This window comes from Ursus maritimus, unplaced genomic scaffold, assembly GCF_017311325.1.
Source record: "Ursus maritimus isolate PB19 unplaced genomic scaffold, ASM1731132v1 scaffold_29, whole genome shotgun sequence".
Lineage (NCBI taxonomy): Eukaryota > Metazoa > Chordata > Mammalia > Carnivora > Ursidae > Ursus > Ursus maritimus.
This window is the reverse complement of record NW_024425452.1, coordinates 27,166,646-27,194,478: the sequence shown is the minus strand read 5'-3', so window position 1 is coordinate 27,194,478 and position 27,833 is coordinate 27,166,646. Positions and strand designations below refer to the sequence as shown.

Here is a 27,833-nt window from a genome sequence, read left to right as displayed (position 1 = left end):
CCATCTCTGTTTTGGTTTCCACTTAGGAGATAACACCTCTTCTCCAGGAGACTGATGACTAAAAGGACCACAGTCTTCAAGAAAGGCCACTGCTCACTAGAACAGAGCCCCTTGCTGTCTAATGGCCATAATTAATATCAAATTACTGGTTTTGTAACAACCACAATATCCATTCAACAAAAACTTATGCCCAGCATTGTGAGGGACTTCAGTTTACACATCTCTATATAAGATGAGTTGAGCTCTATTTCTAGCTCAAGCTTATTTGTTTGTTCTTTCTTTCATTTATCCATTCAAGTACTATTTTTTGAGTACTTCCTATGTGTCAGGCATTGTGCTAGGGGGAAAACAAGATAGACGTGGCATGTATCCTTATGTAACTTGTATTTACAAAGGTAGGCAGGCATTACAAAATTGCAAGTGGAGGGGCGCCTGGCTGACTCAATGGGAAGAGCATGTGACTCTTGATATCGGGGATGTGTGTTTAAGCCCCATGTAGGGTATCTTGATTACTTACAGATAAAATCTTTAAAATAAAATCTTTGAAAAATTTTTAAGTTGATTAGTCTTATAAAGTAAGAGTTCAGGGTATTATGGGAATCTATAAGAGGATCTAACTTAACCAGGTTGGGCAGGAAGGCTTCTGGAGGAAGTGACATTTAAGTGAAACTTGAAGGATAAAAATCAGCCAGATATGTTTAGGTGTGTGTGCAAGAGTGAAAGGAGGAGGAGGGAGGAAATACCAGGGCAGAAGGCACAGCATATTCAAGGAATGTTAGCAGCTTAGATCACAGGGGAAAGGTGAACCTGCCAAGGTGCTCAGGAATCTATGCTAGGCCATGTTAGAGACTTTTCACCTCTATTCTTAGAGCAACAAGAAGACATGGAGAGCCAGGGTTCTATTACAACCTGTGATTATATTTGAATTTGGGTGAGAGTAAGTAATAATAATAATTATAATTTAAAAATAGCTAAAACTATACTCAGTATGGACCAGGCACTGTTGTAAGTGCTTTCCATATATTAACTAATATGCATCTCACACAAACCCTATCAATTAGGTACTATTTTGATACCCAATTTATAAGTGAGGAAAGTGAGATATACTGATATATTATGTAACTTGTCCAGGATCACATAGTTCACAGGTGGCAGAGCTTGTGAGGAGACCCGTTCAGGAGGCTATTGCTGAATTATCAGCAAAAGATGCTCGGGGCTTGGATGGGAGTAAATGACACTGGGGAGTCATTAGGGTAATGGTGTCAAGACACGTATGAGCTATAAAATTTATCGGATTTATATCAAAAGTACCACATTTCTAATTGTTTGGTATACTTAAAAAGAAAGAACACTTAACATAAGATCTATCTTCTTAACAAATTTTTAAGTGTACAATACAGTATTGTTAACTATGGCTGGACACTTTTCAACTTGACTATCTTGCTGTTACCTCAATTTTCTACCAAAACTCTTTCTAACCAGTTTTTCCTATTCCTATTAAAGGTGTTATCTGTAATTATGTAGACTGAAAGCCTCTAAGTAATTTTTTTCTATTTCTCTCTCCCTTTTACCCAGCAAGTGAACAGTCACAAAGCCCATGCCAATTACCTTTGGCAAAATCTTCACAATTCATCCCATCCTTCCCATCCCCAAAGTCCTCTCTGTAGAAGTTTAAGTGCAAGTCTGCTTGCACAAAAGGCCATCGGCAGGCTGTCCTGACTGAGTCACACAGTTTTACCTTGGTTCTGCGTCTAACCCTCAGCTAAATCAATTTTGTAAATGAATTTTGGGAGAATGCAGAGAATGGGCTGTGTATTGCTCTTAGATCCACTTTAAGTGATGAAAACAATTTAAGACGTCATAGAAGAGGGAAGGAGAAAGCTTAAGGGGCAAAGGAGAGAGAGAGAGAGGAATAATCACAGCTAAGAGGACCTGAAAAATGTGGTTTCTTGGAAGCCAAATTCCTGCTCTGGTCACAGGATTTCCTACTCATGAGAAAGCCTTCTATTTTTCTCTGGCTGAAACATTAGTACGCCAGGTTTTACCACCAAAGACAAGTTATAGACATGAAAGTATTTACAGATTCAACACAAAAAGCATTGGACAGACTTTTCAGATGCATACTTTCTAGTTTCTACATTTATTTTTGTGTTTTATGACATCCACCTCTTGAGTCTATATGTCAATTTACTTCTACTATCTTGAAGTTGAGAACAACCTATGAGGTAGGTATTAACATCGCTCACTTTATAATTAAAAAACTGAGGGTCGGAGAGTTTTGACAATTAGCCAGAGGTTACATTTGGAAAATGAAAGAATTCAGGTGCAGCTATGTCTGACCCTAACACCCATGTTTTAGTCACTCCAGCCCACTGTCTGTGAGAGCATTGAGGCATAGGGTATTTAAGAAATGTCTTTAGAAATTTTAACATTTTAAGACTGGAGTTGTGAATCCGTGTGATTTGAAAACAATCTTTTTCTTCTATTGGAGGAATAAAGTCATAATGGGTTTTGGAAATTATGCATTTAGTTAATAGATGCTTAGACACAAGGGGATGTTTATAAAGTTAAATTCCAGAAAAAAATCTTAATGACATCACAAGAACATTTCTATAGTACTTATCTAATACCACAAATAGCTTAGATGTATGTCTAGTCATTTATTGCACAAAGCAATGTGAGACTACTAGCTTCTACTTACTTGGCTAACAGCTAATCTAGTCATAAATATGAAATAAATCATTCAGAATAACTAAAGTAAATAAGGCAAAATACATTGAAAGAATAAAATATACTTAAAACAAATACATGTTGTTTATAACCTGCTTCTGCGATAAACATATTAATACTGAAATGCATTCTTAGACTACATAAAGTGAATAGGATTATTTCAACTCTGTTTTAATGGCTCACTGAAAATAACTATTTAAAATTGGTACAAGTTATGAAGGGGAGTGGGAGATACAGGCTTCTGGTTATAGAATGAATAAGTCACAGGCATGAAGGGTACAGCATAGGGAATATAGTCAGTGATGTTGTGACAGTGTTGTATGGTGACAGATGGTTGTGGCGAGCACGGCATAATTTATAGAGTTGTGGAATCACTATGTTGTACACCTAAAACTAATGTAACTTTGTGTGTCAACTCTACTTCAGTAGAAGAAATTGGTGCAAGTTAACTGACCAACACAAGGATGGCGAATAGTTACTCTGGAGTCTTTATATTCCTACTTTGCAATGCTATACATAACACTGTAGAGAAAATGTATTTCATACATGCAAAACATAATAATTCTTGTGGATGCCATATTTTTGTAGTGATAGTATTTCAGATTTCCTCCTTACCCAGTTCTTTATTTAAAAAAATCATTTAAATCAGAAAACTGCAACAAAATTCTGTGCCGGTTCTTCATTAGCCGAAGTTAGTTTATCCAGATCAGCCTTCTATCAGAAAGCTTGTCTTGCTTTGTCCCTAGAAGGTGATGGTTCCCTACAAAATTTTAAAAATCCCAGGTTCTTTTTTTTTTTTTCTGCACCTCCCCTTTCATTTAAAATAAAATGATCTTTTGAAGTCCTAAGATGCAGAGGTGAGGAGCAAGGATTCCAGAGCCCAAATGCCTGAGTTTGAATGCCAACACTGCCACTTCCTAACGGTGGGCCCCATGCAAGTACTGTGTCTCACGTTCCTTATCGGGATGAGAAGTAGCAGTATGTGTCTCATAGGATTGCTGTGAAGAGAAAATAAATGCATAACACACATAGTGCCTGGAATACAGAGAACACTATTTAAATAGTCATTGTTGTTGCACAACCTAAGTGTTACTCATGGTTATGTTATTGAAGTATAACATATCTGCAGAAGGCACTCATATCATAAGTGTTCAGCTTACTGAAATGTAATAGGCCGACCAATCTTGTGTAAAGAGCACATAAATCATGAAACAGAAACTAATACCTGAAAAGTACGGAAACTAGTCCTCTTCATGCCCACTTCTGGTCACTGCCCCTCCCTAAGGGTAACCAGTATCCTGATTTCTGATTAATTTCATTAATGACTACCCATTAAACCTTGATATTGCAGCAGTTAATAGGTATTTATTGCAACCGCATTTCATTTTTTATTTAATATCCAAGACAAACCTACCTGCTGATGAACGTTTTAATATATATAACAATAAATATACATAAATGTAATATATGATATATAATAATAAAAACTATTTTAATATATTTTGTTTCCTAGGTTGAAAAAGCTCCTTGAACAAGAAAAGGCTTACCAAGCCCGAAAAGAAAAGGAAAATGCTAAGCGGCTCAATAAACTAAGAGATGAGCTTGTGAAACTCAAATCCTTTGCACTCATGCTGGTGGATGAAAGGCAAATGCATATTGAGCAACTTGGCCTCCAGAGCCAGAAAGTACAGGATCTTACTCAGAAACTGAGGGAAGAAGAAGAAAAGCTCAAAGCGATCACTTCCAAATCCAAAGAAGACAGGCAGAAACTGCTCAAGTTGGAAGTGGATTTTGAACACAAGGCTTCTAGGTTTTCCCAAGAGCATGAAGAGATGAACGCGAAGTTGGCTAATCAGGAGTCTCACAACAGGCAACTTAGGCTCAAGCTGGTTGGCTTAACTCAGAGAATTGAGGAGCTGGAAGAGACCAACAAAAACCTCCAAAAGGCAGAGGAAGAACTTCAGGAATTAAGAGATAAAATTGCCAAAGGGGAATGTGGCAACTCCAGCCTGATGGCAGAAGTGGAAAATCTCCGGAAGCGTGTGCTTGAAATGGAGGGTAAAGATGAGGAGATCACTAAAACTGAATCCCAGTGCAGGGAATTGCGGAAGAAGCTGCAAGAAGAGGAACACCACAGCCGGGAGCTCAAACTTGAAGTAGAGAAATTACAGAAGAGAATGTCTGAACTGGAGAAATTGGAGGAAGCATTCAGCAAGAGTAAATCTGAGTGCAGCCAGCTACATTTAAATCTGGAGAAAGAGAAGAACTTAACCAAAGACCTGTTGAATGAACTGGAGGTGGTCAAGAGTCGAGTTAAAGAACTGGAATGCTCTGAAAGTCGATTAGAAAAGGCTGAATTAAGCCTAAAAGACGATCTGACAAAGTTGAAGTCATTTACTGTGATGCTGGTTGATGAAAGGAAAAATATGATGGAAAAAATAAAGCAAGAGGAGAGAAAAGTGGATGGACTCAATAAAAATTTTAAGGTGGAACAAGGAAAGGTTATGGATGTAACTGAAAAACTAATTGAAGAAAGCAAGAAGCTTTTAAAACTGAAATCTGAGATGGAGGAAAAGGTATACAATTTGACAAAAGAAAGAGATGAGTTAATAGGTAAACTGAAAAGTGAAGAAGAAAAATCCTCTGAATTAAGCTGCAGTGTTGACTTATTAAAGAAGAGACTTGATGGGATAGAGGAAGTGGAAAGAGAAATAACAAGAGGAAGGTCTCGGAAAGGGTCTGAGCTCACCTGCCCAGAAGATAACAAGATTAAGGAACTAACTCTGGAAATTGAGAGACTGAAGAAACGCCTCCAACAGCTGGAGGTGGTTGAGGGGGATTTGATGAAGACAGAGGATGAGTATGATCAGCTGGAGCAGAAATTTAGAACTGAGCAGGACAAGGCCAATTTCCTCTCTCAACAACTGGAGGAGATAAAGCACCAGATTGCCAAGAATAAGGCCATCGAGAAAGGAGAGGCGGTGAGTCAGGAAGCAGAGCTGAGACACAGGTTTCGGTTAGAAGAAGCTAAAAGTCGAGACCTAAAAGCCGAAGTCCAAGCTCTTAAAGAGAAGATCCATGAACTGATGAACAAAGAAGATCAGCTTTCTCAGCTCCAAGTGGATTATTCTGTCCTTCAACAAAGGTTTATGGAAGAAGAAAATAAGAACAAAAACATGGGGCAGGAGGTCCTCAATCTGACCAAAGAGTTGGAGCTTTCAAAGCGGTATAGTCGAGCTCTCCGACCCAGTGTGAATGGAAGAAGAATGGTGGACATTCCAGTGACGTCGACTGGAGTGCAGACGGATGCTGTCAGCAGTGAGGCAGCAGAGGAAGAAACACCAGCGGTGTTTATACGGAAATCCTTTCAAGAAGAAAATCATATCATGAGCAATCTTCGACAGGTGGGATTGAAGAAACCTATGGAACGATCCTCGGTTCTAGACAGGTATCCTCCAGCAGCAAATGAGCTCACTATGAGAAAGTCTTGGATTCCATGGATGAGAAAAAGGGAAAATGGGCCCCCAATCACGCATGAGAAAGGGCCTCGAACAAATGCCAGTCCAGGGCACCCAGGAGAGCTGGTCCTTTCACCAAAGCAAGGCCAGCCTCTGCATATTCGAGTGACACCAGACCACGAGAACAGTACTGCAACTTTGGAAATAACCAGCCCGACATCTGAAGAATTTTTTTCTAGTACCACTGTCATTCCTACCTTAGGGAATCAGAAACCAAGGATAACCATTATTCCATCACCGAATGTTATGTCTCAAAAACCAAAAAATGCAGATGGTACTCTTGGTGCAGAACGAGCCATGTCCCCAGTCACGATTACTACGTTTTCTAGAGAGAAGACCCCAGAAGGCGGAAGAGGTATGTTTGCAGACAGGCCCACATCCCCCATTCAGATAATGACAGTGTCTACATCAGCAGCACCACCTGAGATGGGAGTCACTCCGGAATCCCAGGAAATGCCCATGGGAAGGACTGTCCTCAAAGTCACCCCAGAAAAACAGACTGTTCCAACTCCACTACGGAAGTATAACTCCAATGCCAATATCATAACCACAGAAGACAATAAAATTCACATTCATTTAGGTTCTCAGTTTAAACGATCCCCTGGGACTTCAGCTGAAGGAGCGAGTCCGGTTATTACTGTCCGCCCTGTCACTGTGACAGCGGAAAAGGAGGTTTCCACTGGCACCGTCCTTCGCTCTCCTAGGAACCATCTCTCGTCAAGACCTGGCGCGAGCAAGGTGACGAGTACTATCACCATAACACCAGTCACAACTTCATCTGCTCGAGGAACACAGTCAGTGGTGAGTAGAGGACACTCCAAACTGTAGGCCAAGGGAGGGCAAAGGGAGTCGTGAGAATCACCCAGGGCCCGAAATGAAACAAGAGCATGTGCCCCTTGCTCTACCTGAGTCCACTACAGATGTTTCCTAGCAGACAAGCTACACCAAGAAATGAAAATAAATAGGGGCCTAACATTTTAATAAATTGAACTAATTTGGGGGGAAATTTTCTTTTTTTCATATAAATTATGGAGGCCTCCAAAATTCTCACAAAGATGGCCTCTTCGTAATGTCAGCATATGGTAATAATCAGGTTAAAAATTTAATTTTTATATTTAAAATATGTCTGTAAATGGAGACTGAGAGAAATGGTCAATATACAGGAAGAATGAAAACTGCCTCCTGACTTATATTTCTATACCCTAAAATATTCAAGATGTGGTTGTGTATGGCCATAGTCATATTTTATTCCAAAAATAAGATCCAAAGATTTTAATATTAAAACCTATTTTAAAAGTAAAAAAACAAATGAGTTTATATGTCTAAACACTACGTTTTATTAATAGTATCTTGCAGAGAACAAGTGCTCGATAAATATTTATTTAATAACCAACTGGAAGGCTAAATGAATGATTACAAAAAAGTGTGTCTGAAGTATAAAAACCAGAGCCTAAAAATAAATTCTATTTTTTTTTTAAAGATTTTATTTATTCATTCGACGGAGATAGAGACAGCCAGGGAGAGAGGGAACACAAGCAGGGGGAGTGGGAGAGGAAGAAGCAGGATCATAGCAGAGGAGCCTGATGTGGGGCTCGATCCCATAACGCCGGGATCACGCCCTGAGCCAAAGGCAGACGCTAAACCGCTATGCCACCCAGGCGCCCCAATAAATTCTATTTTTTAAAATACCTCCAGTGATTGTCTTCATTTACTTGGAACAAATTGGTAAATTAAATTATGAAAGAATGTATACTATTTAGATTTTAATTTAAACCAATAGACTAGAAATTATGATTCTTAGAGTCTGAACAAATTCTATAGCATGTATTAGACACTCTTAAAGACAGGAAGCTTATTATTCAAGTATAGAAGCTGTGGCTTATTTTCCCATATCCTCAGTATAATTTACTTAAATTTTGTGTGTGCCACCATAGACTCAAGACAGACTTCAGCGTGTGAATTACTAATTGCTTTGCTAGTAAAGCTTTTCGTTATTGGCCCAAAGGAGCTGAATAGCATTCAGAATTGCTCAGACTTCTCAAATGGTTCAATAAAATACTGCTTTTTAAGCAACATAGAGCATAGTTTGGTGTGCATGGTTACTTCTCTCTAATGATTTTTATAAAAAGATTGTGGAGGTGTAAGTTGTAACTTGGCGCAGATATTCTGCTGAAACATCTTATTCCCATTTTTAAGGGTCAGATCAAAACAGCTTTACTTTCTTTAGTAACATTTTTGACTACTGATTAAACCCCATATACAAACAAGACTTCAAATAAGATTTACAAGGCCTAAAGGATGGCTCACTTACTTCAGATATATCGGATTCCATAAAGTCAAGGATGAAAAAAGTTTAGGATGCCTTTGTTAGAAATTGAATAGTGAGGCTAGTTCATTTGTGCATTTATTCATTCAACATTTATTAAGTGTTTAGCTACACTCCGGGCACCAGGTTTGGTGCTGACTGCAAAGAGGACCTTTAGAAATTGCCAGCTTAGCAGGAGAGGCAGGATTGGAACCTACCCAGTGGTTTATGATAGAGGTGTGTACAAAGGAACCCACCAGAGAAGGCTTCCCAGAGGAGGAAGTTTTCACAGATAAGGAGAGATTTTTTTTTTTTTAAGAAGGAAAAGAGAAGGAGTATGTAGAGAGAACAGTCTGTGCAAAGGTATGGCAATGGGAAGGAGCCTGCCATGTTTGGGGAACGGTGAGCATTCCCACTGTGCTGCAGCCATTGGGTGCAGAGACAGATTGCAAGAGCAGAAATTAGAGAGGCAAACTGGGGTCAGATATTGAAGAGAGGGGCATGGCTTATTACAAAATTGACATTTAATCTCATAGGCTAGACAAAGGGAGCCATTGAAAGGGCATTGATGATAGAAGAACACATGATTTATGTGTTAGAAACCTATGTCTATAAAATAGTTTAAAGTATAAATTGGAGGGCACAGAGGCTGAGGGCTGGGACCCTTTTGCAATTCTCTAGGCTAGAGATGGGGTAAGCTTGAACTGTGGTAGTGAAAATGTAGACAGAGATGTATTGAAGATAGGATCAAAGATTTCATGACAACCTGCATATAGAGAGTGGCTCTGGGGTTTCTGGCGTGGCTGTATGCATAGATAGGATGAGAAACATAGGGGGACTACTGTTTGGGGAGAAGATAAGTCATGTTGCGGACATTTATATTTGAGATGCCGGGGGGACAGTGGAGATGTCTGGCAAGTAGTTGGAAATGTACGTGTATATTCCAGAAGATCACTGAAGGCTCGAGGTCCTGGGACTCATTGACACATGGGGTGACAACTGAGGCAATTCTCAGGGTGAGTGTGGAAAATGAAAAGAGAGCTGAGAATGGAGCATGGTGACACCCACATTTAAGAAGAAAAGCAATGTAGGACAAGGAGCCAACAAGAGATTGGATAGGAGTCATCAGAGACAGGAGGTGAATGGGTGAGACTCCAGTAAGAACGTATCACAGCAAGAGAGTTTTAGGAGAACTTCAAGAAGAAGGGTATTGACAGCAGTGACAGGCAAAAATGAAAAGAGTCTGGCATCATTAAGAAGTGAAGGGAGAGCTGCTTCATCTCAAGAAAGTAGAGATAATTTGGGGGACAGTGGGAGTAAAGTTGCCTGAGTTGATGCCAGGTGGCTGTATTTTCTCTGTGAAATAGGAGTTAAGGTCACTTCAGGAAGGTAGAGGAAGTAGGTCAGGGGCTTGAGAAGAGAAGGAAGTCTGGCATCGTTGTTCAGGACAGGGAAGAGGAGGCAATCAGAGTGGATGAGATCCCGACTCCAAGTTTCTAACCATGTTATCTGGGGAGGTGTCATCTGTGGGCATTCCTGTCCTGCTGGTATTCAGATTGATGGCAAATCTGGGGGGAAACTCACTGACATTTCCCTTGTGTCTCTATATTTTCTCTCTTACAGTCAGGACAAGACGGGTCATCCCAGCGACCTACACCCACCCGCATTCCTATGTCAAAAGGTATGAAAGCAGGAAAGCCAGTAGTGGCAGCCCCAGGAGCAGGAAATCTGACCAAATTCGAGCCTCGAGCTGAGACTCAGTCTATGAAAATAGAGCTGAAGAAATCTGCAGCCAGCAGCGCTACCTCTCTTGGAGGGGGGAAGGGCTGAGGGCAGTGGCTGAGGGGGTATGTCGTGCAGATGCTACTGCTGCCGTGAACACGGACCTTCGTCTGTTTGTGCCAACTCTTGTCGTGCACTAACTTCAGTTTTAAATATCTTGTTTATAAAATAATCCACTAATAGCCATGTGTCTTTCCTAGTTTGTAAATTTTCTTTTGACGCTAGAGAAAAGAACTAACCAGCAGAACTACTGCTTGCTGGGTGCTTTGTTGAGGATGCGGGGCCTGAGGCAGGGCTGACTTCTACCCCCATTTTTGCTTCTAGAAAGTAGGCCCATCAGTTAACCCGCCTGAGCCTCGGTCTCTTTGTCAGTAAGATATGGGGGCTGGATCTCATCCTCTCCAAAGCCGGATCCCATATTTCCTAATTGTAAATCAAATTTAATAGGCCTTGTTCCACAATAATTGATTTTTCAGAAATTCTATTATGAAATAGGAAATAGTTTAACAATTGTCATTTGCCTCTATTAAATCCCGAATTTGCTTCGTGTGCTGGAAAAAACATCTCCTAGCTATCACAGGGCCTGGACCTTTAAAGTTTTGCAAAAACAAAAGCCTCTGGGATGATTTCAGGAAATAATTTGAATGTGAAATAAAATGGAAATGAAATATGGAATCCTAAAAACAGAGTTTTACTTATTTGTGTGTGTCTGTGTGTATTATAGAGGTTTTGGCCATCTCCAAAACAATCCCAGAATTTTATAGACAATAATTTTAGAACCACTAATGTCAAACTCATGCTCTATTCAAGTGTGCCATTGATTTAAATTGTAGAACTGTTTGAATAGAGCTGCCAAATGTCCCTTCTATCCATTACAACCTCAACAGAGGTTGTAATGGATAGAAAATAGAAGAAAGTAATTGTGCTACATTAATGCCAAGAAAAAAAATGACATCATGCATAGCTTAATTGAATTCAAATATTTTCCTCAGTTGAATGTGGACTTTACTTGCAAATATAGAACCAGTTCATGATTGTGTGTGTGTGTGTGTGTGTGTGTGTGTGTGGTGTGGTGAAGTGAATTACTGTTCCTGTCAGTTTTACTTATATTGGTATCATTTTCATTAATTTCAAGCATGTTTTAATAAGCATGAAACTGTGAATGCAAAATGCCAGGTGTCTTTGTGAGATTAACCATGTTATTGAAGTGGACATCGTGCTTCCTGGTCAAATAACCACAAATGAGCTCAAGGCTAATAACCCGCAGCTTAGCTTCTGAGGTCTCAAGTAGGCAGCACCTTTGTCAAAATTTTTAAGCCAATCGAGTGAACTTTATAAAAATACAATAACTACAAAGTTATAGGTTGTTATTTTCCTTCTGAATTGTGAGGGTTCCAAAATTATTTGGATAGTCCCTGCTTTTGATATTTGGGGAAAGATAGTTGTTGTTGTTGTTTAAAAGATATATGATTAGCTTTTATCATCAAATCATCAAGCTTCATGATAAAGAGGCTCTTCTCTGAGTTCTTTCCACACCGGATTTCCTATCCATCGTAGAACTTGGACTTGAGTTGTATACGATGGTGATGGATGCCTCGCAGAATTCATATTCTTTTTAATCAGGTCTCTATTGCCTACAGCTCATCGGTTCTCAGCATATGTATTAAAAGATGTTGAATCACCAGAGGAGACATGCCATATTAATGGGATTTCAAGGTAGAAGGAGAGAGACTGAGAAAAAAGATTTTCTAAAATGTGATTTTTAACAAGTTTAAATAAGAGATCTTTCCATTTCCAATACAGACTTGTCTATTTTTAAAAGGAAAAATTCCCCTTTTGTAAAGTACACATCCATTTTGTGGAAAAAACAAGGACATTCACTGTTTTTCAGATGCCTCCTTGGCATTTAGAGTATTTGGTGTGACTGTGGTATAACATTACTGTATGTGAACAAACGACGTTAAAAGAACGAGACACTGTGTTCCTTTGACTTTACCTGTCATTCTCCGGTGACTTTTATCATCACCTATTGTCACCGCTGCTGCCTTTTGCTGTTCCCTGCTCACACCATGCTTATGTCATTCCTGCCTGGAAGTCCCTACCATCTGCAGGGAGAGTGCTCCGAGGGGCTGAACAGTGCGTGTACAGGATGTTTATACATCTGGATGCTGGAAGAGAGCCACCTGCAGAGTACAACTGCTAAGAAAACTTGGCAGAACAACACATATTCACTTTTCAGAAATGGTAAAGAGCAGTAATGGCAGTTTTTCTTTGTAATTTTAGAACCAACTCTACGTTTATTGGATAGCTTTGTTTTAAACCACATATTAGAAATGAAATCCACTGGGGATAGGAAGTGGAGGATTAAATGCATTCCCATGCCAGCTTCTATTTGTGAGGATAACGTTTTCACGATGCCGCTTACTGTGCTTTTATAAGAGTGAATGGGATTAAGAGGTTAGAGTGTTTGGCCTGTCTTGGAACACAGTATTGGGTAGCAAAAGGGCTCACCAAGGCTGCTGTGTACAGCTGCTGCTCAAGTCCCACCCATTTCCATATATTTCAATGGGATGGCTCCCCATGGGGACCGCAGGGTGCAATCTGCACAGCTACAGAGGAAGCCCTGGGCTTCCACTCCAGAGAAGGATTTTCATGGGTTGACTATTTCAGCACACTGTGGTGGTGGCCATTTAGCATGCATGGTACGAGACATATTCCTGCATGGGACATGACCCCAAGGGTATTTATCATTTCTTGAAAATGACCTTCCTGTCTAGGTCACTTGCTTAAACAGAGTCCTTCAGTTTCTATTGGCATTTTTATTACATTTTCAGCGAGGGCAAGTGAATGGGTGGCAACCGGACTCTAGAGATGTTAGTGTATTCATTAAGGGTAGGTCTTACTAGATGTCTTACTTGAACGTCTTCAAGAAAGAAGTGAAGGAATGGTTTTGATGTGTACTGTGAGAAGAGTGTAGCTTCAGGGAAATGAAAACATGTCCAAGAAGATATAAGATGTACAAAGATTTGAATTTCCCATTCCCTCATAGACTTGGAACACCGAGGGAAGCATGAGACTTTCCTGATCAGAAAAGTCCCAGGGATATTAGATAAGAAGAACGCACTTATGTGGGAGGCTGGAGGGCAGAGAAAAGGAAGAGGTAACAAGATGGGCACAGAGGGGGCTTCCCGGCAAACGGGCACATACAATTCCAAAATTTCCCCAACCCAGATGAAGTTCAGTGTTTCCCCTCCTACCTCCTCCTCCAGGGTCTCATGATTGGTTATGTCCTCATCCTCGGCTGTTTCAATTTCTCCTTTTTATCTGCTACTTGCACACAGGATATAAATATGCTCTGGACTCTTCCATTTGAGCACAATTCCTCCCTCAGCCATGCAGTCCTCTTTAGTTGCTGCCCGGTTAAGCCACAGACAGAACACTCGACATTTTTTGCCTCCACTTCCACATTTCCATTTATTCTTTAACTTACTTTTTAAATTTTTATTAAAGTCATTCATATGTGAAGTTAAACTATCAGCCAGCACTAAAAGAAAATGAAAACAGCTGTTCCTGATCTCACCCCTCTTTTCCCTCAGTCTGACTCCCTGGAGAAAATCATTCCTAACCCTTAGCTGTTTCTTCTGGTATTTGTCTACATGTTTCTAAATAATATACTTATTTATCAATCATTATGTTTTTTTAAATGATTTTATTTATTTATTTGATACAGAGAGAGAGAGAGAGGGAGAGCACAAGGCAGGGGGAAGGGTGGAGGGAGAGGGAGAAGCAGACTCCCCGCTGAGCAGGGAGCCTGACCCAGGGCTCTGTCCACAGGGCTCAATCCCAGGACCCTAAGATCATGACCTGAGCCAAAGGCAGACAATTAACCGAAGGAGTCACCCAGGGACCCCTTTCCTTTATGTTTTTATGGTTGGGGATGTAGCACTCTTGTATGTCCCTTCTTTCCCCTTTCCCCATCCTCCCAGTATGATTAAAACACAAATTTTTTGATAAATCATCAGTCAGCATTTAGATGTTTATATATGTATATGTTTACACTGAAAATTTAAATATTGTTCCCTGTTGGGGTGCCTGGCTGGCTCAGTTGGTGGAACTCATGACTCTTGATCTTGGGGTTGTGGGTTCAAGGCCATGTTTTGTGTTGAGATTACTTTAAAATCTTAAAGAAAAAAATATTGTTCCTATACTATGTTTGTGTTCCCTTCCTCTTACCACTTTTTAAACCTTCAATAGAAGAATTATTTTAATTTTTCATCTGCTTGGTTTTCTATGTTTCTATCTTTATTTTTTCCAAATGCCCCAATAGATCTGCCAAACACCTATCAGTAATTTTTCCAAACACTTAAACATGTCAGTTTCATATTTTTACCTGGAGGCTTTCCTAGTTCAACCCCTTAGTTTCCTACATTAGCCCTCTGCTTCCCTACTTAGTCTGGACTGGTCATGCTCTAGGTCAAGTCAGGCTCTTGTCCTATTGTTCTTTTGCCTAAGTTGAATCCTCTGTTTCCTGGATTTCTTCTTCTCTTCTTTTGCTTACATGCCTGTCTGTATATCTATCTATCTATCTTTTAAAGTACACTTGACCCCAGAATAACATGGGACTGATGGTGCTGACCCCCAGTAACTTTTTACTCCCCCAAAGCTTAACTACCAATAGCCTACAGTTGACTGGAAGCCTTACCAATTGCATAAATAGTCAATTAACAAATACTTAATATGTTACATGTATTATATACTGTATTCTTACAGAAAAGTAAGCTAGAGACAAGAAAATAATAAGAAAATCACAAGACGATAAAGTACATTTATAGTACTATACTGTATTTATTGAAAAAAATCCATATATAAGTGGACCTGCACAGTTCAAACTTATGTTGATGAAGGGTCAACTATATATCTTCCAGTAGTTTCTAAAGAAAAAAATCCTTTGGTAACTTTCTTGGTGTGGGCTACATGAACTCTGGGAATAGATCAAGGGAAGTGAGATGGAGAATCTTACAGTAAGGGGCGCAAACATTTTTATTCCCCTGCATTCATTCTCTGCTGCCCATCCATATGCTTAGGTCTAGAATTGCTTAGGTCAGTTTGTTTTGTTTTGTTTTGTTTCCTGGAAAAATAAACCCTGGGTCTCTGGTAAGGGTGACTAAGACATCTAATCTTTTTTGGTTTTCTTTTGACCTCTCTGACCGCTCCACCTGGGTTTCCCTTGGTGACTCCTTATTTTATGCATGCAATCTAAGGGTCACTGTTCCCCTCATCTCTGCCAGTTACCTACACTACATGCTCCTTCTGGTTATTTTATGTACTCCCATGGCTTCAATTATCTCCCATATATTGATGGCTACCAACCCTCTATCTCCAAATGCATATCCAACTTTGTGCTGTATATCTTCAACTTAACTTGTCTAAAAGCAATTCTCAACACCTCCTCCAACCCTTGTCAAGTCTCCTCCTACTACTACTATTCTGCGTCTCAGCAGGGGTATCCTGATCCACCCAATCACCCAAGCAAGAAGCCTGGTAGCCATTCTCCTCCTCCCTCACCCGTCAAGTTGACTCATCGAGCAAGTCTCATAGTCTAACCCCCGAACGCCTCTATCAGCTGAACCCACAACTCCATTTCCCTTGCTACTGCCTGAGTTGGGGTTTTAATTACTTCTCATCTGGATTACTCAATATGCCCCTTAACTGGTCTCATAATCTCTAGCCTCAAAACTCTCAGATTCATTTTTCATTTTGTTTTCCGAAGTTCAAGTTGATCATATCACTCCTCTATTTGAAAACCCTCCAAAGGTTCATTACCTACAGAACACAGCACCAACTCCTCCATACGGCCCTTGAGGCTCTCTGTGACTGGGCTCTCTCCCTCCCTGCTCTTTGAGCATCCCCCCTCTTCCCTTTTCCTTGCATGGATTCCTGCCCCCCAGGCGGACTGAATGGCGTGCATACCAGGCCAGGCCACATTTCCTTTACTTGTTCACTTTGTCCCTTCTTCCTACTTTTCCTTCTGGTGGTTGTGTCTGTCTCTGTTCAAAATTTCTTTTAAAAACTTTGCCTCTACTAGAGATACAAGCCATTATTTCAGAATCTAACCTGGGGTTTAAAGCCTGTCTGCTGCTGTAAAAAACTTGGCACTTACTGTAGAGAAAGAAAACCAGAAGTTGAAAGATGGCTGGAGAAGAGAGAGGTGTTCTCACTCCTTGCTTCCTCCCTTTGTCTGCAACACAAACCTGTGAGAATGATGTGGAGGGTCCTGACAAATCATGCTTGGGAACATGGAAATAAAGAGATGGTAAAATTAGAGGAAATTCACGTACCGCCATTCTGAATAGTGTAAGTTACATCTTTTCCTTCAAAGGCACCATAGGCCCATAATGGGTGCAGAACAGCCAGGGGTCCTGGACTGGTGGTTGTCATCTCTGAAGCCATAGCACATGTGGAGAAGTAGGGGGAACTGAGAGCTTTCTGTGACATACAAACATACTTATGAATTGTTGTTTCCTCACCCTAACTCCCCCAGAGGAACATGAAAGACACTTCTGGAAAGAGAAAATTTCAAGTGATTTGTCACGCTCTTCAAGGTCATGAAGGACCTTCTAAAATAGGTCAGGGGGTGCCTGAGTGGCTTAGTCAGTTAAATGTCTGTCTCCTGTTTTGGGTCAAGTTGTGATCTCAGGGTCATGGGATCAAGCCCTGCATTGGGCTCCATGCTCAGTGTGGAGTCTGCTTGAGATTCTCTCTCTCTGCACCCCCCCCACACTGCTCACACGTACTCTCTATCTCTCTTTCAAATAAATAAAATCTTGCAAAAAAAAAAAAAAAAAAAGGTCAGGAGAGGCTCTTGTTTTAAAAAACCAAACACCACCACCAATAAGCAGGATTCAGATTTAGGATAGATATTAAGGTGATATCCAGAGAAAGTGGATTGCTGAACAATGGACTAGATACCTGAGCTAGAACTGGAAACCAGGAGACCAGAGTAAGGTTGTGTGATCTTTGGCAAATTGCCTTACTTTGGCTTATGGTTTAGCATTTAGCTATAACCTTTTATGATTCTGGCATTCCTCCTTATAGTCATAATATGCTAGGCTTCACTATTTAGCAAGCAACTTAAAGCATTCTACTATAACACTTTTCCTAAGAACTAGTAAATAATTGCTTATCTGGTAAATGTAGTTTTGACCTTTCTATGTGTGCTATTGTCATGTATGTATGATGGTCAGAATTGCAAAATCAAGGGCTGGTAACAGCTGAACCAGACTTTTAGAGGTCAAGAAGATAAGTATCTCTATTATTAAAGATGAAAACAAAACCAAGACCAAGAACAAAAAAAACCCCCAAAAAACAAAAAACCCCAAGGCTTAGAGATGTCTAACCATCTTACTAATGATGATGCCAGGTTTCAGTACATTATTCATTATTTCATGTGATGAAATGACTGCAGGTGAGCAAAGTATGTATTCATATATAGACTAAAATGCCCACACTCACTGGGCCAAAATAACACTGCCAAAGGATTTTGAGATATTAAGATATGTACATAGAAACTATATGTGTCTAAGTTTTCATAACGGTACTTTGAGGAATATTGTTGTTCTTATCTAAAAAGACAAGGCCCTTCCCAACTTTCACATACAATGTTATTTTCCATGTGATTCTGTGGCCAGCCATAGACTGAGATCAACCCTAGGTATTTAACATCTGTGTCCAAAAGGATGGAACCTAGGCATTTTCCACCATTGAGTTCCTACTTACAGTTAATGTTGTATGTGGGATAATTAGTTCCGATTTGCTTGTATCTGAAAACAGTAAACTATTTGAGAGATAAGGATTAGCTTGCCTAAAAAAGAAGTTACTAGTCATAACTGATTATTGGTAATTCCTGCAACCTGGAGAGGTAAGGGGATGATTTGGGCTGATGATGGAGTGGGAAATGTTTTGGAAGGAAGCAAATAAACTAATAGAAGGTTGAGAAACCCCAAGAGAGTGTATATCATCTGGCTCAAAAGTTTCCTGAAGCAAATGACAGAACTGATTAGCGGAAGTATTTTTAATTAGCTGAGCTGAATCCAAAAGAGGGAATACAAGTCCAAGTCAACAGAGGAAGTTTATTGGACTTCCTATTTAAAACAGATGTTTTATCAGGACTCTGATTAATTTCTGAATGTGATAATAACAGGACTGAATACTAAAGCAGTTTATTAAAATGAGAACCTTAGAAGTAAACAATATCTAGGCATTCCTACTTCTTTCTAAAAGGTCTAGGACATTTTTGCAGGTGAGTAAATCACTCTGTGGACAACATATTAAAGCTGGGGTTTAGTAGCTGGTGGAGAGGAAGAATAGCACAGCCCTAAGCCTGTGCACAGCCTTTCAGGCAGAGCCCATAGGGAGTAGGGAGCCGTGGAACACGGGAAGCAGGTCACAAGCCAGCCAAACTGATGCAAAATCCAAGAGGAAATGTTTTCTGTAGTAATTTGGTATGCAGTTTCCTGTGGATGAAGCAGCCCTCCCTCGTGGAGGCAAAGTCCTACTATAAATTGAACTTCTTAGTCTTTGGTGTGTGAACTTAAAGGCTGTCTATTAAAGTGATCTTGTCTGATTTACTAGAATAGATTTTTTTAAATTCAGAGCTCAAGGGTCCCCTCGCAGAGAGTTTGGCAAAGTATAAATATATGTCTTGCTTGGGAGGAAGACGCTGACTTTCCAGGGAGTATATCTTTCCTACTCCACAGCCAGGGAGCCCTCCTGGGAGGAATCAGACTCAAAATTTGTTGCCATGTTGCCACACTCTAGCACTTGAGAGTCTCCCCCAAATTTCTCCCCAAATCCCAGCTTGCATATACAACTTTGGATCTCAAGTCATCTGGCTGGCCAGTAGTTTTGGGTTACCACCCAAAGAGGATGAATAGTAAGGTCAGAAGTCAAGTATAATTAGGAATTGATAATATGTTAAATTTCCTTTCTGTGGACCATTATCTAATAGCTGGTGTACAAAAGAATGAATTCATATTATTGTGAAACGTCATTTCACAATAATATCATAATCACAAATAACGTATTAATGTGTTACCCAAAGTTTCTTAAGGAGAAAACATCAAGATAACACTTGAGAGGAACATACAGAGGAAAGTGTAAGTACTTTTGGTAAACTGTTAATTTCAAAAATACATAAAAATCCAATGTCCCTGTGTGTGTGTATGCTGATTAAGATTTAGATGTTTTTTTCCTTTTTCCAATTAGGAAGAAGGAAATGATGTTCTTAAATATTTGTACATCAGAGGGCCCTAAATTTAAGTGCTTTGCTATTTTGAGTTTGCTGATAGAGGTGTAAATTAACTATGGCCTTTGGTCTCACCCTTCCTGTCATATACTCTACAAATTACTAATGTCAGAAAAATGGTAACTGCAAAAAGAGAAAAGTTATTCCAGAATTATACCTGATTTTACTCAGGTTACTTTAGAGGCCCCAAATGACCTATATTTGGGTCTTGTTCTGAGATAAAATGAAGACAGAGCAAGAAATGGAATACGATTTGCTCACTAACTTTGTAACTTCAGTAAAATTTATAACATTATTTTATTGTATTAAACCATAAAGAAAAGCCAGGGAGAAACTTGGAAACTCTGCCCTTTTTAAAAAAACTTAACTAATGGCATAATCCCTGAAGCTTTTTTTTTTTTTTTTTTTTTTTTTTTTTTGCCAGCAACCAAGGACTCTGTATGTATCAGATAGTTTTGCTGTGTAATGAGTCACCTCAAAATCTAACGGCTTAAAGCAACATTTTTTATCTCTCACAATTTTGTGTATTGGCAGTGTGATTTTTTTTCTCAGTGTACAGATTGGGGAAAACAGATAATAAGCAAGCATAGATTTAATAAATCTGTTTAATAGTTTCAATTAAAACAGATCTTCCATCATATAGATCTTTTCTCACTATCTCTGGAAACAAGATGAACTATGTCTCCATGTTTATAAAACAAAATAACTTGGGTTAATTGTATTCCTTTAAATAAAGTTTATGTATATACATATGAAATGCCCTCTTTTTAAAAAGGTTTATTTATTTAAGAGAGAGGGAACACACAGAGGGAGAGAGAGAAGGAGAAGCAGACTCCCCGCTGAGCAGGGAGCCTGATGCAGGGCTGTATCCCAGGACCCTGGGATCATGACCTGAGCTGAAGGCAGACGCTTAATGGACTGAGCCACCCAGGCGTCCCTGAAATACCCCCTTTTATTATTAAAGTAGAATAAAATAAACTGTTAGCATTGTCAAGTATTTTTGAGACAATCTTTTTCATAATGCAATCTGATTAGGGGCACATGGGTGGTTCAGTCAGTTAAGCATCTGACTTTGGCTCAGGTCATGATCTCAAGGTCCTGGAATCCAGCCCTCAGTGGGGCTCTGCGCTTAGCGGAGAGTCTGCTTGTCCCTCCCCCTCTGCCCCGCCCCAGCTCGTGTTCTCTTTCTCTCTCTCTCTCAAATAATAAAATCTTTTAAAAGATTTTAGGAAATAATGCAATCTGATTAATAGCATTAATATATATATACATATGTATATATATATGTATCATGTAGGATCACAAGTTTGCTAATTTATATATAATAATAAGAAGAAGAATGGTTCAAACAAGATATTGTTTCTTCTATGTATGGACCCAATTACTGAAAATTCTGAATTCTGAAAATTCTAATTCTGAAAAGCTATTATGATAATGAGGATGGCAACATGTTAAGATTAAGGCAACTCTAGGAATTTAGAGGTTTGCACACTCGAGAGAGTGGTAACACAAAATGTTAGCATTTGCAAGTCACTTTAGAGATGATATCTAATATCCTCATTTTGTGGTGAGGAAACCAATGCATGCCCATTCTGAATTACATCTAGGATAAGAACAATTCTGGATTTCACTGCTTTTTTTTTTTTTTCCCCTGTAGCCAGCATAGGGCTTGAACTCACAACTCTGAGATCAAGAGTCAGACACCTAACTAATCCAGGCAACCCAGGAATTCACTCTTTTAAATTTAAGTTCTCTATGCTTTCTTAAGGGAGGAAAATGGGGAAGATACTTTAATTCTATTAGGGAGACTTGAGATCTATGTCTTTTGACTCTTTGAAAACTATTACTGAAATTTTAAGAAAGGAAGTGTTGAGTGGGAAATGGCATTTGAATCTTAGATCCTGATTTTTAACTACATAATATTTTAATGTGTTTTTAGTTTTTATCTGAAGATTTTGATGGATTTTTAGGTATTGAAAAAATTTAGAGCTGTAATTTTCCAATGAGAAAAATGAGATGATTTAAGGGTTTGTAGTATTGTCAAAAATCATATGTATGTCTTAGAAGCATTACAAAACTTTCATAGCTAAGTTTTATTAAGTATATAAACCTTTATGTATTTCATTTTACTTTGCTTTGCTGTCTTATCCCAGATTCAAATCAAAAGGTCGAAGGAAGGAATGGAAATATCGCCACCTAGTGGTCAGCGTGAACTGAAGTAAAGTTAATAAAACCCAATTAAGAAACTGACAAAGGATCATCCACTCGATTAGCACAAATCTATAGGTCTCTGACATAATATGTTTTAATTAATGTTTAGATGTTAACTACTTAAGTAAATGTAAATATTAATTATTTGAAATTAAAGTGAAAATAATAGGTGGAAATTTCCGCACGTTATTGATAAACCCTGACATTAGTTTCTACACTCACAACACTGCCATATATTGTCGGGGAGGTAGTACATTTTTCAGGTGAAGAAACCATTTGAAGCTTAGTTATTTCTTTGCTCTGTTCTTTATCATCTCAACAATGGCAGGACTCTTTCTCATTTGGGTCACTTATGTAGTTCCATGCCTAGCACAGTGATGGGCATGTAGGAGAGCCACAATAAGTAGTCCTTGAATAAGAGACTGAAAAAAAAATGATACATTTTCGTGAAGGCATAAAGGTTAAGGTAAAAGCGAAATCAATCAAATAAATACAAATATCACACACCCATAACATGGCTGGTACTATTTCAATTTTTTTTTTTTTTTACTTTTGTAAGAATGAATTTAGATTTAAAAGCATATGCATAAGGGGTGCCTGGTGGCTCAGTCAGTTAAGCGTCTGCCTTCGGCTCAGGTCATGATCCCAGGGTGCTGGGATTGAGCCCCACATTGGGCTCCCTGACCAGCGGGGAACCTGCATCTCCCTCTCCCTTTGCCCCTCCATCCTGCTTGTGCTCTCTCTCTTGTTCATCTCAAATAAACTATTTTTTTAAAAAAGGCATATACATAATTTTGTAAAAAGAAGCAGTCCAAGACAAATGTGAGTCATCTGTGTTTAGTGACTTCTTAAGAATAATGAATATTTCCTTGTTAAAACTCAAACCACACACCTAAAAAAAGAAATTAAACATATGTGAATATTGCTCAGATTAGAAAGAGTATGGCTGGAAGAATAGAGTTGCTTCTAGAAAATAGTCTGGTTTCCCAGTATGGAGCTTACACGTAGAAATTAATGTCTTTGTGTTTGGTTCTTTCCTTGCGTAAAATCCACCTAATATTATTAGAATATTTAACAGTGTTTAAAAGATTTTAAGAATTTTGGAGGTAAAGCACATATGTCAATATAAAGAAATTACCCAAGAATAGTAAAGAACTGCAGGGGGAGCTATTGGGCTCATGTACTTGTTTCTGTTTTGTTGTTTATCGTCCGCAGTCTTTCAGTGAAATGATGTGGTATTGACCCTCACATAAACTATTGATTTTTCAGTTTAATTGAAAATGCTGTATCTTTCTTTTCTTTATAGAAAGCATCGTCATTCACCAGTTACGTATGAACTCCAGATGAAATGGTAAACCAAGCACATACTGGGTGTGTGTACTTCCTCTGAATCCCTGTTGAATGAGTAGTATTTCTACAGTCCTCCATCATCACTAAGGTTCTCCATGCTACTGATCACTACTGGAAATAATTTTCTACTTCCAGTGATTTTTTTTTTTTCGAGGATATAATAACGTAAAAGCTGAAAGTGGCGTTGCTGATAATATGGAAAATAGGTAGCAAGAGCAATTCAATCTTCGTGTCAAAATAAATTTCTCTTCCTTTTGCAAAGCTTTCAGGTCCATGGGCACATGCTATGTAATTTATTTTCATAATACACTTTGTAATGTGATTTTTTTCCTGAAGTGTTTCCGTTTTCGTAGTCTCTGGCACATGCATCTGTAGAGCACACTGTCAGTTCTTCAGAGTATTGGTACTGCTGCATTCAAAATGGCGACCTATCATTATTCTCTTTCATCACTTTTTTATTTCTGAAGGAAAAGAAAGTACAACACTCTATATATTTCAGGGGAGATTCAAGAGATAAAACAGAAGCAGGAGATTCTAGAAGAGGTTTTATTATTGCTTGTATAAGGCTGTGATTCTGATCACGGTTCAACAGTAATAAGTAACATTGATTTAAGAGTTTAATTTTAATTATGTAAAGCCAGTTTTAAAAGTTGCCCTGTCTAGTGTTCTGTGCCAAAATCCCTGATAAATTGAATTTCATATGAAACAAATTAATAAAAGGAGATATATACGTTTAACCAGTAAGAGTTATGGGAATAGCTCTGAGAGTTCAATTTTATTTCTGTGTGCATTATTTGCTTATATGTATGAGACTTATAATAAGGACTGTGATATCAAGATATTTCTCACAATCTGTCCAAATGAAAGCTCAAAAAATAAAAACTGACCTAGGTAATATCTGCATCTTTCAAAAAAAATGGTAAGAAATTCCATGACAGATAACATTTTTTTCCTTGATAGACAGGATTTGGATAGATTTTCATAAAGGCGTGTAGGTTGCAGAATATATTCTCTAAAGATAAAAGCATAACATGCATTACTCAAATCTCAATGTCAGAGCTGCTGTTGAATTTAGGTTTATATGAAAATGTGCATCTAAAGTTTACTTGAAACCCCAGTAATACAGGTTTTTAAAAAGACTTTGCTAATGGGCACATGTTTTCAATAAGGTCTTTAAAAAGATAACTTTAAAGATAAACGAAGAGTTGACGTATCAGTTTCTGAATGCAGAAATCATACATGATGGAACTTTACCGAGATTAAAGAAAATGCTTCTGAGTGTCACACGGATAACTAAAAACCATGCAAGTAACACTATTGGCCCATTTCTCCAGTTGACAGTTTGTTTCCAGGTTACAAATGCATAGAAGTGAGTCTACACTGAGTCTTTGAAATAGAAAAACTAATTGGATTTCCTCCCCTATGTAACTTTGGAAGGTTTTAACTTATACTTTGTGGAATTAGCAATCACATTTGGTAGATGTTATAAATAATATAACTATTTTATGGAAAATTAGTTTGATTTTTGTAAGTAAAAGAAATGCTACAGTAGGCTTGTCCTAGCTTGAATGATTGTCAATGTATCACGTATCCTTCAGGGCTTTTGATTAATGATTAAGAAAACTAGAGTGTGTATGTGTGAAGATTTAAAACATTGTTGCTATGAGTTTTTTTTTTCTGAAAATGTTTCTGAACCGTAATGACATTTTCAAGTAGAAAAAGGGTTATCTTGTTATCTTTTTTTGACACACAGTTAAGTTCCCTATTTGCCAACGTTTATACTTCTGATGGCAAAATATTCTGATAGATCACAAATTAGCATTTGAATCAAATAGCTTTTTCTCATCTTGTGGGAATTTCATTACATGAATCGTGAAAAGGCTAGAGGATAAGACTTCTTGACTTTAAGATATTGCAAGTGATTTATGTCTATTTGGATCTGTAGTTTTTATTTCTCTTGAATTTATAATGAAATTTGGTACTTGCGATGCAGAGTAAGGACGGTGGTACAATCTGAGTCACTTAGATGGATGCTGAGCCTTTTTCTGCTCGTGCTGGGATTAAGTCCTCTGTTTGAACCCAAATGGAATCCGAGTGACAGATGAGTAAAATTAATAAAGAATAAAAAAGTAATTGTTCTGAAATAAAAGAATATTAAAAATTAGCAGAAAGGAGAAAACACCAAATAGTTATATCCTTATCTAATGAATTAAACAAACAAGATCATAGACAGTCTTATCCCACTATCTACATCCAAAGGAGAAAACTGCCTCCATGTGCAATCCTGGCACCATCCTAGACTCACATAATTTCTGTATCTTTTATTTTAAGTAAATCTCCAATCATCAGTATGAAAGGGAATCAGTTTTGAATGGAATAATTATATTTTCTGAAATGATTCCAGTTTAAGGTACAACTATTGAACTAATCCATTGTTTTACCCCTTTCTTTTTGATAAGAGAGTATTTTTTGAGGTATCTTCTGCAGGGACTTTTTTCAAGCATTTCATAAAATATTAAGGTGTGATGAAGATAGTGAACACATTTTCCAGATATTAGATCTTCAAGAAATGTGAAGAATTAATTGTCTCTTAGGGCAACCATAAAAAAAAAAAATTCATGATGTGAAGTATCTAGCTTAAGCATTAAAAAAGACACCAGCACTATTGAAATAATTCACAGGTTCTAAAATCAGTGGCAGAGCAAGAGTAAATGTTGGATCAAACAATGTAATATGTTTTTGTCCCTTCTCTTTATGCTGTGGTTGAATTTTCCTGGAAATGAATAAAAAACTTAGCAAAAGTTGGGCGTGTTCATGAATTTGACGAGCAACGATTCCAAAAATAACAAAAATGCAAAATGGAAGTTAAAAAAAACACCACCACCACAACTGGCACCTGAAGCATGTATCCCCCTTCAGACTCCAGTGCTATCCCCCTGCTAAAAATACTAATTAGAAGGCAAAGAGGGAAAACAATAAGTTATTGTAATAAATTCACAAAAATTGGGAGAGTGTCATGGAATTAACTTTGCTTAGTAAACACTATTATTTTATTGTCTTAAGTTTTCAAAATTTACTCCATAACTATATGATAACAACTGTGTTTGTTACATAGGGAAAATGCAAAATGCTGTAGATTAGTAAGGTCGAATAGAAATGTTTATTGGTGTCATGATATAATACACTTATTTTTTGGTGTTTTTTTCATTTATGTTATTTGGGTAATTTTACCTTAACATTCACAGATTTCATTATTTTTAACAGTGCAGATTGTATTTATTTAGATTTTGTTTTAAAGACATCGGATGTCAGCTTCTCCAAAGTAAAAGGCTTACAGTGTGATCAAGATATTCTTAAAAGTCTTGCAGTTGAACGGATTTTCGAAAGCAAAAGAGTGCATTGAAAAATTTTGGAGTTACATTGTATTTTCACAGCATTCTCAATTTTGTCTCCTTTAAGTTTTATTAAGTACATGAAAAGTTAATTATTTTTCATTACAGCCAAGTGAATTTATGGGTATCTACTTGTCTTTTATATGAATGTAATATCTTCCTTTCAGTTCTTCACAGGTTATTGAAATCATCTAGCCAATTAAGACAGTCTCTTTGTGTTATTTCCAAAGTCAACCATGTTTATCAAAATCTCACTACAGAGTGAGAAAAGTAACAATTGTGATATAAAAACATTGTGCAATATTCTTTTTTGAGTTGGAACATAATATTCATAAAATTAAAATCATTTGAAATGAGCATTCAACCTTCACCTTTTTATTTAAAATCATTTGCCTTTAAATAGTTTTCACTTCTGCATTTCCTATTTTCTTAAAAAGGTGGCGTTTTTCGCTGTGAAGAAGCAGAAATGGTACAGCAGATCTGCCAAAATGAGAGATACTTTCCCCGAGTTACAGCATAGTCTGATTCTTTAGTGGGATGAACACTGCTACACACCAAGAGATAGAACTGGTTATAGAGTGTCCCTCAGCCCTTTACCTTCACCAAATGCACTGTCAGTCGATATTCAGATAGTACTTTACTGCTTTCTGCTGTCAGGCTAAAGGTAGGTTACTGAGCAGAACAAATGCTCCCGAGGTTTTTGCCAGCAGGCCACAGCCCAGCTTCTAGAGAGGCTGCTGGGTAATGCTTTCAGCAAAAGTGGGATGGGGGTGACCGTGAGGCTATTCTTTGACCTCTTTTATTTCTCAGCTCTGTGCCAGAGTTGGTGGTCCATAGCCAATCCCTACTTATCTCTGCCTTTTTTGGGACAAAGGAATGGCTGTTTATTGTTTAAAGATCTGCATATCAAAAAAGCAGGCAAGCAAGATGTCTAAACAAAGATGCTTTCTACATGGAAGCTGCAGATGTTAGGGGTCTTGCCCACAAGGCAGTAATGAGGCCTCTTTTTGGAGGAGCAGAGCCCCGCAGGTGCACATGGTTTAAGAGCACTGGCCAAAAGTCACTGTTTGTTTCATGACTTCCCAGGAAAAGGAAGGTCTCGGGCTTTCTATATTTGCTCAAATGCATTTGTTCCCCCTGAGCCCTGGGCTAGAGTCACGTTTAATGAGCACCAGGCTATTTCCGTGTGCACAGAAACTGCAGCAAGTTCCCTGGGCTCCGTGCATGTTGGCAATTGGGCA

At 38.4% G+C, this 27,833-nt stretch overlaps 1 protein-coding gene across 1 annotated transcript in view; it reads left to right on the top strand.

The window, feature by feature from the left end:
• The window catches only part of FILIP1 (filamin A interacting protein 1), a 258,360-nt gene extending 231,412 nt beyond the window's left edge, over nucleotides 1-26,948 (top strand). The window contains exons 10-12 of the mRNA XM_008684837.2: nucleotides 4,244-7,049; nucleotides 10,177-10,234; nucleotides 23,157-26,948. Of these exons, the coding sequence (XP_008683059.2) occupies nucleotides 4,244-7,049; nucleotides 10,177-10,234; nucleotides 23,157-23,197 (2,905 nt within the window). The 3' untranslated portion in view covers nucleotides 23,198-26,948. The remainder of the gene's footprint in view (nucleotides 1-4,243; nucleotides 7,050-10,176; nucleotides 10,235-23,156) is intronic.
• The last annotated feature ends 885 nt before the right edge of the window (nucleotides 26,949-27,833 follow it).